Source organism: Engraulis encrasicolus, chromosome 5 (assembly GCF_034702125.1).
Source record: "Engraulis encrasicolus isolate BLACKSEA-1 chromosome 5, IST_EnEncr_1.0, whole genome shotgun sequence".
In the NCBI taxonomy this organism is placed as follows: domain Eukaryota; kingdom Metazoa; phylum Chordata; class Actinopteri; order Clupeiformes; family Engraulidae; genus Engraulis; species Engraulis encrasicolus.
The window spans coordinates 33,767,830-33,782,045 of record NC_085861.1 but is presented as its reverse complement, the minus strand read 5'-3'; the positions used below and the strand labels follow the sequence as shown (position 1 = coordinate 33,782,045).

Genomic DNA, 14,216 nt, shown 5'->3' with positions numbered 1-14,216 from the left:
GAGAGTGAATGGATTTGTATGTCAACAGGAGAATTTTGTACTGAATATGGGACTTCACTGGGGGCCTGTGAAGCTGTCTGAGTGTGGGAGTGATGTATTGCCATCGCTTTGTGCGAGATTAAGCCATTAAGCCACAGCTGCCCCAAATATGACAAGCAGGAAGGTGTTAATGTGAATTATTGAATAATTCCAAAATCTCACAATTCTACATGCCTATCTCACCTATGTTAAGTATTGCTCTGACTGTATACTGTCTCAAGAACAATCGTTCTAGGAGGAACATGGAAATTCATATTAAATGTCTGTTGCTTCTTCTGATGTGAGATCTCCCGTCTCTGTACAGAGCTTTTTGAATTATAATAATAGATGGATAAATAAAGAGGAGTTTTTTTTTTTTTGAAAAAAGGTTCGCACACTTCTTTGGATTTTCTTCTTTAAGTTATTTTTTCTTCTTTTTATTCATTCATTCATTGGCAATGACGTTTCGACCTCTCGGTCTTCCTCAGATTCACTCGAAGACAGAGAGGTCGAAACGTCATTGCCAATGAATGAATGAATAAAAAGAAGAAAAAAATAACTTAAAGAAGAAAATCCAAAGAAGTGTGCGAACCTTTTTTCAAAAAACACGTAATCTTTTTGTTCAGCACCAGGGATTGTGCACAAGTAACTCTCTACAAGTAAATAGAGAGGAGTGTCTAATTCAGCTCATAAGAAAGAAGAAATGACAGGAAACCTGAAGATAGATATAATCATAAAAACACAATTTATTGTAATGCTTGTATCACAAAAAGTTTTTTTTTTAATATTCACAGGATTCAGCTTAATTTTGCATTTAAAATGAGTCAGTCGGTCCAATAGGCAAACTTAATGAAAAACAAAAGCTCCATTACTGCTACATAATGCTATCTCCCAAAATGCACAGGTTGAAGCTATGCTCTGTTCATATAAACATAACAGTATTACAAAGACAGGTTAGAATGCCATTAAAAACATGACCGTTAGATCAGGGCAGTGAAAAGTAGATGATATGATGCAAGCCACCAGCCTACCTGATATGCATGAGTCACATTATATCTGAGTACTGCTGCATTGCTGAGAGAATTCTTTCAGCTGAATTTTAACTCAATATCCCACACTGTTGAAATTAGACTGAAAAAAGAGAGAAAAAAGACAAAAAAGTCTCCCTATGGGTGATTAAGAACCCAAAGGTTTACGGGTCCTCTGAGAATCTATAGTGGCTAACTGAAGCTCTAACAAGAGCTAATTTCAATTTCAATTTCAATTTTTACATACACATTCACACTCTATACATTTGCTCCCCAGAGAAACCCTCCCAACCCCATTCCTCACCAACCACTGTCTATGTTTTCAAGAAGTAAACATGTGAATAGCTCAGATAGGCTACACATTAGCAGGCATATGGACTGCACACATTACAACATCAATTATACAGTACACTTCTCTCTGAACAAAACAAAACAACATCAAAATATACCTTAATAAAAAAACATGAGCAGGGGGTTTCTATGTGTGGCCTTATTGCTGATTTGAAGGTTTGAAAGGATGTGATAGACCTTAAAGAGGTATGTCACCTACATCTGGGTTCACAGTCGGTTCCTCAGAGAACCTTTGGGTTCCCCTGCAGTGACAAACAAGGTTAATTTATTTTATAACAGTGCATATGTCTGCACTCCATCATGCTCTAATGTTTTCTCTGAGTCAAGACTCACACATCCCTTAGTTGGTTTTGCACAGAAAACCAACAAGAGATATCAGTGTGCCTTTGTGGTTGAGATGGTGTCTCGATAAACTCAGTTTCCTGCACAATAGATGTGGATGTGAAATAAGTAGGCCTGTTACATGCAATATACAAAACCAATAACCACAAAAAATACCCACACACGAAATAGACACAGCCTACAGTCTATAATGCAAAAAAGAGAGAATGTGTGATACAAAAGCGTCACACTTCTCTGGAAAGACCACACCTAATAAAATTTGTCAAAAGTGGCAGTTTTACACATTTTTATACATGCATAGCAAAACGGTCAGGGTGTAACATTGCCAAATCAAGAGGAAAACATGATTACATCTCAGTCAAAATGTAAGCTGCATATTGCATCAGCCTCTTTAGAGCATGAGACCTTACACACATCTCTTTATCAATTAACATCTAACGTGTATTAAGAATACGGCATGGACGCCTACGTACAGTATATTGCAAAGCATGAATGACCTCAGTCTGACCTACTCTTACTCACCTTTATCTCACTCTCAGTCATTTCTTAATTTCTACCCCGATTCCTTTTCAGTTCTTGGAACATGGGATCTGTCCAAAAGATTGAAATCCTCACGCTTCAAACTACAACTACAACTACGGTAGGCCCTACATAATTACATAGCTACAGAGTGAATTGTTCTGTACATGGTCAGCTGTGAACTAAAAGTATACATTAAACTTAATTAATCTTACAAACAAAGCCAAGCTGTGCTGCACTGAAGCTGCACTGAACCAAAGGCGTTCTGTAGGTATCCCTAAACTCTGTGACAAAATGAAATAAAAGTAATGAATACTGAGACATGTGTACATACACTATTTCTGACTACTGGGGGACATAAAACATACATGGTTAAAAATCACCATGAAAAGTTGATAGGTATCAGAGTAAATCTTTGGAAGATCTTGTGCTGACAGGATAGTTTTGGGTTGTGCATGTCCTCTGCACACATACAGTGCTTCAATAAAAGGCAAAGTGTATCACAATACTACAACATGATTACAACGAACTCCACTTGTACAATTTTGCAGATGTCTGGTTTTTGGAACAAGCAACTTCATTTGGAGACCTGTACTGTATGCAATGTAAATTGACAGACATGCAAGCCATACACATGCAAGCGTATGTGACAAATTACTCTAGTGCCGTAGATTAATCTCCTCCTACGTATGTAATAAATGCTGGATCTCAAATGGACCAGTTGTGCATTTCAGGGTTCATGTTCCAGTGCGTATGTGGCATATTAATTACGCACTGAAACATAGTGCCCGTCCGAAGTGCACAAGTGCATCATCTGAGACAACAGAGACAAAAGTCTCTGGCTTTGACTACACCATGACTGAGAAGTAGGAGGTGTTCTGGCTCTCTTACTGTATGCAATGGAAATTTACAGACATGCAAGCCATACATTTGCATGCATTGACAAATAACTCTAGCGCCGTAGCTCAATCTTCTCCTATCTAACAGACACGATTTCTCAAAGTCAAGTGTTCTAGCCTTGGTAGTGTATGAAACGCCTAGTGATTGGATACTACTCGGAGAGCATCCAAACACTGGGCGTTTCACACACTACCAAGGCTAGAACACTTGACTTTGAGAAATGCCCAAAGTCTCTGGCTTTGACTGACTACACCATGACTGAGAAGTAGGAGGTGTTCTCGCTCTCCACGGAGCTGAAGGAGCCCACGGTGCGGCGCCTGGAGGACGACCCCTGCCACCAGCTGCTGCCGCCGCCCCCGCTGCCTCCGCTGGAGCCCCTCCAGCTGCCGCGGGGCCCCAGGGCCGCCTTGCACATCTGGGCCAGCTCCCGGCGGAACTTGACGCCCACGAAGCCGTAGAGCAGCGGGTTGAGGGCGCAGTGCGCCAGGCCCATGCTCTCGGCCACCACCGTGCCGATGTCCACCATGCGGTTCACGTCGCAGTGCTTCTCCACCACGCCCAGCAGCATCAGGCTGTCCAGCAGCCGGAAGCCATTGAAGGGCGCCCAGGAGGCCACGAACACCACAACCAGCGAGACGATGAGCCGCAGCGACTTGCGCTTCTGCCGGCGCGTGGCGTGGCAGAGCGCGCGGAAGATGCGCACGTAGCAGTAGAGCATGACCAGCAGCGGCAGCAGGAAGGCCAGCAGCAGGTTGGACAGCTGCAGCCCCACCTGCATCTGCACCGACGTCTGGGCGTCGACGAACGCCATGGTGCACACCTGCAGCCCGTTCTGCACCGTCTGCACCTGCCGGTACTGCACGTCGATGGCGGCCAGCCCCAGGCACAGGGCCCAGATGACGGCGCAGGCCACCTGGGCGTGGCAGCCATTGCGCCTCCAGCTGGAGTTGACGGCGTGCACGATGGCCAGGTAGCGGTCGAAGCTGATGCAGGCCAGGAAGAGGACGCCGCAGTAGATGTTGAGCGAGAACATGGCGCCCATCATCTTGCAGGGTACCGTGCCGAACACCCACTCGTGCGCGGACTGCACAGCGAAGAAGGGCAGCGTGCAGGCCAGCAGCAGGTCGGAGACGGCCAGGTGCAGCAGGAAGGTGTCGGTCAGCGAGAAGGAGCAGGGCCCGCGCTGGGACTGCCGGTAGCGCCGCACCACGCACAGCACCAGCACGTTGCCCACCAGAGCCAGGACGAAGACCACGGCGTAGGCCACCGGCGCGAAGGAGCGGATGAACTTCCAAGTGTCGCCCACGGTACAGGGCTCAAAGTCTTTCATGTCGATTGGGAAAGAAACGTTGTAGTAGTAGTCCTGGTGAGGAGTTGCGGAAATAAAACAAAAGGATCAGGGAAGTTGTGAAATACGGAAAAAAAGAGAGACAGGGACATGCAATCACATCACTGTTGATGCACTGGAAAAGATGCAAAGAGATCTCACATGTCATTATACTTTACAGACGTCAGAATGAAAGAAGTAATTGTAAAGTGAACACATAAGCGCAATAATCACCATGGAAATAAAGAGAGAACATTTTAAAAAAGAAAGAAAAAAACACAAACAAACATAACATGAAAGAGACTAGAGGGATTTATAGCCTAAAGATAGCAACATGTCAAGAGGTTGATGTAAACGCCTTAAAAAAAGATGTGAAAGATGTGATAGTGAGATGAGGTATGAGGTAGGGTATGATACATAGGCACATAGAAGTCCTTGTGCACAACCTTTCACTTGTCCAGGTGCGGGTGTAAGGCAGGAAAACTTGATCAATGTAAAAAGTTCATTAAACACAGCACACTGGATACAGTTCTTTTTTTCTCTTGATTGTTTTTGAAGCGAACATCGCGCTTCGCACTAGGCAAAAAGGTTGTGCACAAGGACTTCTATGTACCATACCCTATGTATAATACCTTACTTCATCTCACAATCACATCTTTCACATGTTTTTTGTGTGACTGTGAGGCAGGAAAACTTGATCAATGTAAAAAGTTCATTAAATACAGCACACTGGGTACTTTTCTTTTTTTTCTCTTTATTTTTTTGAAGCGAACAACGTGTTTCGCACTAGGTGAAACGCATTGTTCGCTTCAAATAAATACATTTTCAGGGCCGGTTCTTGTCAATTTGATGCCCTAGGCCTAGGCGAGGACAGATCTTTCCTTTTTCTGGAATTTTACATTGCCATCTGTCAAAAATAATTGTCAATGTAAAGTTCCATGCTTAATTTTGCTTAATATTGTAATTCTGTGGGCCGTGGTGCCCTCCAAGACGTTTGGCGCAGGCGACCGCCTCTGCCTATGCCTAGCGCCGGCCCAGCAGTGTTTACTGAACTTTTTACATTGATAGGGTATGATAGTGTTGCATCCAAACTTACATATTCATATGTAGTAGCTGCCATGGTCACAGATCCTAGCTGGTGAGTCCACACACTTGCTTCTGGCCTCTTCACCCAACAAGTGTTAATCTGCGTTTCTCACTCTCCTAACAAGCAGAGGGAAAAGAAGAAGTGAACTTTAAGGAACCATGTTTTTTTTTTCAAGATGAAAATGTTGAGAATAAAAAGAAATTACATGTTAACTATTGGAAAAGTGGGGAATTATTAAAAAGGGGAAACTTGTGATGTATTCCGAAGTTTACCGTCAGTCTTACAAAACAATTTTTTTTTATACCTGAATGACATGCATTTCTTGCTGTATGGACAATAGCCAACCAGCTAGATGGATGGACAAACAGACGGGAAAGTAAGACAAAGAGACAGACATGCAACTCAGAGTGCACAATATCTAGCACCTCCAAATGTTCAAGCCATTCTGTCTCAATATCTCAATACCTATAGTGTCACCTCAGAACATAATTGCAATATGCATAAAAAAAAACCCTCTCACAGCAAGCTCAAACTACATGTGTGCGACAGCCTTTGGCAGTGCGTCCTCTCCAAAAACCTAAACGCTCAGCCACAACTTTGCACACATGGCTCAATACCATGAAGCTTCATGACTAATCTGTGATCCAGCACCTTTTGTGCAATCCTACTGACATCCTAACCAACCAAGTGCTAGACATGAAAACTCACTTCCCAATTTCAGGTGCTGACACTGCTGAACGCTGCAAAGGACACAGGCATGTTGCGCTTCCATTGAGGTGCTTACATGTGCCAACTGGCGTCAGAGTTGTTGCATTGTGCAATTGCATGACGGTTGTGAGCAAAAACAACCTTACTTTTTCTTGGGCTGTGTACTCAAGGATGTTGAGTTGCCATTTTGGGACAATTAATGTATGTTAATTCATTCAAGTTTCTCCTCACAGATTTATGTTTTGTGGGATTTTTTTTTCCTTAGAAGTGAGTGTCACACTGGTTAGGTAGCTGAGCTTGTACCAGTAAAATTGATATACAGAGGCAATTAGAAAAATGAAAAGTTCAAAATATTTTCAAAAGGTTAAACTGACTTAAATTATCTTTCACAATCATCAACACCACAGTAAAGCTACAGTCTAATTTAACTAGCACTACAGATTGACTAAATCCACAACTATGCATTTAAAGTAGTCAGTAACTACTATATGTTTAAATAAATGCAGTATATATCCACAGGAACATATTTCAGAAATATGAAATTAATGTTGCATTATTAAGCATTTATGAGACTGCAAAATACACAATGGCTAATTGATAACATACACAGGGGCCTAAATAGGCCTAATTCATGAGAAAAGTGCAATAATACTGTTTGGAATAGTTTGTGTCTTACCAAGATTGTCTATTAGCTGTTTCAGGATGAGAACGCTGCTCCAATGAACCAACTCAACGCTGCCCTCCACCAACAGGAAACAAGAGTCATATCACTGCTTCCTGACGCATGCCTCTATATAAAAAAAGTTTTAAATGAAGTCTCATTGACATTGATCTAGATTCTATCTCTATTCTGTGTCTCTCTGCCAGTTGTTGATGCACAAATGTGCAGCTTTGTTGAAATGCCCCATCAAGGTTTTTGACATTTTGTTTACATATCACACAATATTCAGTGTCAGTTGTATACTCTCTCTCACCCTGAAATCGTGTGTGTGTGTGTGTGTGTTTGTGTTTTTGTGCGTGCGTACGTGTGTGATTGTGTGTGTGTGTGTGTGTGTGTGTGTGTGTGTGTGTGTGTGTGTGTGTGTGTGTGTGTGTACGTGTGTGTGTGGTTGAATTCATGTGACAGAGAGAAAGAGCAACTTGCAGCAATGAGAATTCACTGATAAGCTGTTCCCGTGCAGAGCTAAGTGTAGATATGTCCATGTCTTGTCTCCATGGATACAGCTCTCCTAATCTTCTGATGACATTGCTGATAGCCAAGAAAAAGTTATATCACACTGTAACATCCAAAGCCATATCTGCTTAACGAGTAGTGTCATTTCTGACAAGTTAAGAAATGAGACTTTAACTTATTGTTGCAGTGCTTAAAAAGGTTCATAAAGGGGGAAAGAGGCTAACATGGTTAGCAAGTAAGTAAAAGTTAGATTGCTTGTGTTACTTGTAAAGCGACCTTGGGTTACTTACTTGAGGCGCTATATAAAACTAAGTTATTATTATTATTATTATTATTACTACTATTATTATCATTATTATTATTATTATTATTATTATTATCATTATTATTATTATTATTATTATTATTACTATTATTATCATTATTATTATTATTATTATTATTATTATTATTATTATAGCTCTCTGTAGCACTGTAAGATTAAAAATTCACCAAAAAAACACGAGTTGCCACTGTAGGGGGGCAACATAAATGTTCTCTGAGGGACCAATTGCTGAAAAAATATGTTGAAGGCAGAACCTCAGGGTTCCTCAAAGACGTTTTAGAGGTCAGAAGTTTAAGAGGTTTAGAGGTCCTGTCCTAGTCTGACTCTCACCAGATGCTTGTGTATTTCCACTTGGGTTTTGTGAGCATGCACGCTGGTCTGGAGGACCCTCGGATTCGCCCTGATCCCAAACCAAAAAGCGGTAGAACCAATCAGGATCGCAGGACTTCCAGAGATGGGAAGTTGTCCAAATTTAAACGTAGTGGAGACGGGAAAAATAATTCAAATGCAGCAGTTGTTTCAGCAACAATGGCTGCTCGCATGGACTCACTCTTGCTGACATTGATTCTGTAATTTTAACCGTATTTTCCAACCTGTGAGTAGTTTAAGTGGCAACTCATGAAATAGGTCAGACAAGTGTTTCCCCAATCACGTGCAAGGATTATTTAAAAGTTAAATTACGCCTTCGGAGACCTACGCCTATGGCTTAGCTCCAGACCAGGGATGGACTGGCCATCTGGCATATCAGGCATTTCCCGGTGGGCCCTGCACCCTCGCGGGCCCCTATTTTCAGAAATGTTTTTAAAATGTATATTATTATCATTATTTCTACATTTCTGAAAAGAGGGGCCCACGAGGGTGCAGGGCCCACCGGTGAGTCAGTTCTGCGCTGCTAATTATGAGGGGCCCCTTTAAGCCAAAAGTGCCCGGGCCCTATTTATCCCTCAGTACAACCCTACTCCAGACAGATGTTCGAGGAGCAAGGTGGAACCCATTCATTTGGCGAGTGTCAGGTTAGTCCTGTCCTGTCTTTTCAGAAAAACCTGCAAGATTGAATCTCTTTTTTCTTTGAGCTTTGCATCATCATTGCCAGCTTCATGGTTTTGGACGTAGGATTTGATTCCTACATGGTTCAAATCTGGTCCCTGTAAAAAAAAAGAATAGAAAATAGATCATGACCAAGCAAGGTGTCTAATTTCTCAACAGTATACCCAGGAACGTAGCAGCATGGGCAGTGATGGGTAAGCGGTTAGGGCGTCAGACTTGTAACCCAAAGGTTGCAGGTTTGACTTCCGACTCGCCAGGTTGGTGGGGGGAGTAATCAACCAGTGCTCTCCCCATCCTCCTCCATGACTGAGGTACCCTGAGCACGGTACCGTCCCGCCGCACTGCTCCCCAGGGGCGCCATTGAGGGCTGCCCCCTTGCACGGGTAAGGCAATTTTGTTGTGTGCAGTGTTCACTTGTGTGCTGTAGAGTGCTGTGTCACAATGACAAAGGGAGTTGGAGTTTCCCAATGGGCTTTAAAAAAAAAAAGCAGATTGTGGGCCATATGTACAATGAGCTCCAATGGACCATCCCAGCGATATATCTACATAAATCAGACTGTGTGTGGACCCTATATACACGGGGCTCTGTTGACACACTTTACCCCACTGAACGACACTATCAATATGCTCTTGATAACTGCAGTAACTTAACCTCAAATAACATGACTAACAAACTGATTCAACAAAACTGATGGATGTTATACTACACTAAATGTTACACTAAATGAAAATCAACAGCTGAGCTGAGTACACAATATCATTGCTGCCTCTTGTTTTCATGGTGGAATAGGAGAGGAAAACAAAAATGTGAAAATGAAATCAGCATTGTACTTCCGTATTGTCAATAATGGAGATCCCAGCTTCAGACAGTAAAAGCCTGTGTTACAAACCCGCCAAGAGGGAAGTGACACTTATCAAAAGAAGAAGGGAATGGTAGCACTTCTCATAAATCATTTGACGGTCACTTAACTGTTTTTATTATTGTATTACTATTGATATAACTTATAGCAAATAAAACATGAATGTCTGCTCACTTCCTGCTTTAAAAAATCCCAGTGAATGATTTTTGCTATTTGGCCTTCAACAGACTTCAAATGGTTTATTTAACATTAACTATGAAATCTTATGAAAGCAAATGGGGCCCAGTGTGTGGACATTCCATTTAATTTGATATGTGACTCTTTTTTCCTGCACCTGCATCTTTGATCTGTGTGCCAATACCTCTACATCACAGATGTGAAAATCATCAAAGAAGTGGCAGAGGACATGTAAAACAACAGTAAGGTGGAATTATCAGAATATGAATTGACTCGAAACGTTTTTTTGTTTGTTTTGTTTGAGCAGAGTTGAGCTACATTTGAGCCTGCCACCTTCCAATCTCAAGACCAGGGCCGGTTCTAGTAAATTTGGTGCCCTAGGCGAGCACCTCCTTTCCTTTTTGTGCACTTAGAAATTGGCACCTGTAAACATTGCACTGTACATCTGATCCAGCACAACAGATCTAGTACCAGAAGTACTTTGTTTGTTTTGTTTCATGTTTTGTTTTGCATTGTTCTATCTTACTTTACTGTACAGCACATTTAATTGCTTTCATGAAATGCGCTATAAAAAATAAAATGGCCTTGTCTTGCTTGAGTGCATGAATCATCACTGTCAATGTGAAGTTTAATGTTTTCGAAATTTTACGGGCGTCACTACTGCACCCCCAAGACATTTGCTGCCTGAGGAAACTGCCTTGTCTGCCTATTCCTAGCGTTGTCCCTCCTCAAGACTAACTCCCCTCCAGGCCCTCACAGCCACACAGCAGGTTTTCAGCATTCTGAGGCTACGATTTCATGCTTAAAGTGCAGCTAAAATGTCTGTCGAAACAGTTGTAGCCAAAATAAACTTTCATCGTCTCTCACAATCTGAAAGAAAGAAGTGAGACCAACCAACAGCTCACCATGTGGTATGGGAGCTCTCACATGCTGCCGAGAAGGGACGTCAAACCTCAAGAAGTAGAAGAAATACGTGTCAAAGTTGAATTTCGACAGGCCTGGCTGGTTTATAAATCTCACTCTTCATCATTGAGGAAGTAGGACTATTGCGGGTCTGGCTGTAAACTGTATGAAGTTATTCACAACATGTAGGGGGAAAAGTGACTTACCAGCTAGGCTAAATAACAAAAATCTGTTTCATACTGGTTTAAAAGTAGAGTATGTAGGATGGTGGCCAGGCATTGCAACTATGCTGCTGCTTTGCCAAATTTTATCTTTTCCATAAATGTTTACTGAGTATAGTTCCAAATTTTGTTTATAACCTGACTGCGCGAAACTATCTGCGCACAACTCAACCTCTGATTGTTGCAAACCGCTGTCGGTCAAAAAAATAGCACACGTGGTTGGCTGCCAGTGTCGTGCCCCTCCTCATAACGTTGTGTTTACAAACATTCAGAACCCATGTATTAAACTAATTACTGGTCTGACCGAAATACTGCAACTTTTGTAGCTTAAGTCAATTACTGTAAATTCAAAATGGCAGACACAGAGAAGGTCTACCTTTTTATGTATTAAAAAGTATAATTTCTTTAGCATCATCCAGTCATAATGGTCAATTAGAAATGGATGGTGTTGGAATATGAAAGGTATCAATTCTGGTTTAAAAGCTGCTAAAATACATACAAATAGTCGCCTCCAGTGATGTGTTAACTGTATGGTATAGAACAGGGGTTCCCAACCTTTTCCAACTTGGGGCCCACTTGAAATTTTCACCAATGTTTAGGGCCCATCTCTGGCCTAATAAACAACACAACTCAAACAAATAGTCAACAGCAACATGCACAAATATTATTTAGATTTTACAATATGATTTCAAGAATCAGAGAGACAGATTAATTTGTGTGCATCCAGGTTTGCTGCTACTTTATGTTGGGCTCTATCAGGGGTGAAAGTAGTTTTCATGTCTTACCGGTGCTACCCTCCTGCAAAAAAGCCTGAAAGCATATCAGACTGTATATACTGTAGATTAGCCTTTCAAATAAGACTCAGTTTCCCCTTGCTCAATTACTTCCTTGCTTCATGATAAGAGCTGTCATGTTATGCACTCACCTCCGACTGTTTTCAAGACAATACTTGACATACAGGAGGGATATTCAATTATATTCAAAGTCAGGGTAATTTTTTCCAATTCTTCCCTGTGTGTGTGTGTGTGTGTGTGTGTGTGTGTGTGTGTGTGTGTGTGTGTGTGTGTGTGTGTGTGTGTGTGTGTGTGTGTGTGTGTGTGTGTGTGTGTGTGTGTGTGTGTGTGTGTGTGTGTGTGTGTTTGCGTGCGTGCGTGCGTGCGTGCATGTGCGTGTGTATTGGCGTGTTCATATGGTTTGAGGCAAGATGATAACTCAAATGCACATCTCAGCATCTCTACATGCAGCCCTGTCTCCTCTGGTGGTCCATGATGTCACATCCCCACCCGCCAATGACCACACACGGGCATGTTGCACCACAGGACTATCTGCTGTATTGGCCAACATAGGCCTACAGCAGGGGTATTCAATTACATTTCACAGAGGGCCAGTTTTTCGAATTCCTCCCAGTAAAAGGGCCGAACATGGAATACACATGTATGTAACCGCATGCAATGTCCAAAGTGAGGGTGCGAAACAAGCGGATGACTTTGCAGACAGAAGAGATATTCACTTTTCTATTTCTTAGTAGCCTTGATGGTCTATTATGAGACTATTTCAGATAAGATATCACTCTCATGTGCATAGAAAAAATATCTCTAACCTGAAGTGTTAGTGATCGCAAATTGCGCATAGACACTGATAGCACACTATTTGTTTTCATTTTGTTCTGACCTCTTGGGGGGCCAGAACCTTGCCGTCCAAGGGCTGGCCTACAGTATTTAGCAGACACTCATCCACATGAAAACAGGACATGAAGTTAGTTTCATCTGTCATTTTCTGGAAGCTGTTGAAGCTGACATTGGCATTGTTGTTGCACACATAAATGGCAAGTTTTATGAAGCACACTGTCAGTAGGCCTACACTCCCAGTAGGAAGAGTGGATGTTGCGCATCCAACATTTCACTGATATTTTTTCAAGATGACATTCTGCTCTTTGCTGAATCTGATGGTGTAGGCCTATTGATGGTAAGCCGCTGGCAGTATTTTAACTAGGCCACTGCTAAGGTTTTGGAGGCCCTAAGCACAACAGGTCAGGAGGCCCCCCTCATAATTAAAGAATAATAATATTAATAATATACTAACTAATAAATGTATGTTTTGTAATGTAATTCAATATTTTTTTCATGATATTTGTTTGTAAATCTCAGTTTAAAAGGCCCCAATTTTGGGGGCAAAGTGGTTGGTACCGCAAGCACTCGGCATATCGGCTTTTGTCTACCGGCGGCCCTGAGTTTAGCAACTGAATTCCCTCCGACGTTTGCAACCATACAAAACGTTAATCACAAATTCCGCACATTGTTTATCACAATGTTTAAAGGTACACTGTTTTGCACAGTTTATTTCCAGAATTCATGCAGCCCGTTCACAAATATTACCTTTTTCACACCTACCATCACATTCTAAGTATTCATTATGACAGGGAAAATGGCACTTTTCATACATTAAAAGGGGGATCTTCTCCATTTTCCCCCATTTAGAATTTTGAGAAAAAGACATCTTTTTTGCAGCAAAACTTGCTGTACTTTTGTCATGCTAGTAAATATTGGTTTATTACTTTGTGAATATTCATGAAAAGATCAAATTGACCCAAATGTTAAAGCTGCGGTTAACTTGCAAATTTCTGGTCAGCCGAAGAGTGAACACACCAGTGCAAGGGAGAGGGAGGAGGGGGCGAGCGAGGGAGAGAGAGACGTGAGAGACGAGAGGATGGTAGGCTTGTACTGAGTAAACAGAACAATCCACTACCATCACCTTTGGTTTCCTAGGTCAGTGGATTTTTCTGTTTTCTCTGCACCTGTGGCTTCATCCCAACCACACGGTGTCATTCGAGTGTCCTATAAAGTGTCCTATAAAGAGAATAGCTCAAAGTTACCCAAAATAGTCATGCAGCGATATAGATAACATGCACTATGTGTACACGATGTGTATTTTATTTGTGCTCTTTCCGTTGCTGTTGCTAGGAACGTCCTAGAAAAAATGTGCACCACTTTTGTGATTATTTGCTTTTTTTAATCAGTTTTGCGTTTTATCAGCGGACAATGACCGTCATGACAGTCTGTCAGACAAAGATTGTCAAAATGAGCTGCCTTGAAGCATGCACCTTGCATTTTCAGACGTGTCTTGCAGAAAGGCCAAGGAGATGAACTATCTCTTGAGGCGAGAATAGAGAGCGACAATCTGCTCTCACGCTGTCCAACATCTCCTCTCTTCTCTTTGCATGCAGATGCCT

At 42.0% G+C, this 14,216-nt stretch overlaps 2 protein-coding genes across 4 annotated transcripts in view; one reads left to right on the top strand and one right to left on the bottom strand.

The window, feature by feature from the left end:
* The window catches only part of LOC134449294 (toll-like receptor 13), a 197,562-nt gene that overhangs the window by 155,641 nt on the left and 27,705 nt on the right, over window positions 1-14,216 (top strand). For 2 of the 3 annotated variants that reach the window (XM_063199158.1, XM_063199157.1), the window contains exon 2: window positions 2,313-2,379. The gene's annotated coding sequence lies outside the window, so the exon portion shown is untranslated. Of the gene's footprint in view, window positions 1-1,248; window positions 2,380-14,216 lie in introns of those variants that run through there. The other variant, XM_063199159.1, reaches the window with a different exon arrangement.
* Window positions 3,386-7,063, bottom strand: cxcr3.2 (chemokine (C-X-C motif) receptor 3, tandem duplicate 2). The gene is made up of 3 exons (XM_063199161.1): window positions 6,957-7,063; window positions 5,582-5,688; window positions 3,386-4,521 (listed from the first exon to the last, which is right to left on the bottom strand). The coding sequence occupies exons 2-3, from the start codon at window positions 5,603-5,605 to the stop codon at window positions 3,406-3,408; spliced, it is 1,140 nt and encodes a 379-aa protein (XP_063055231.1). The 5' UTR covers window positions 5,606-5,688; window positions 6,957-7,063; the 3' UTR covers window positions 3,386-3,405.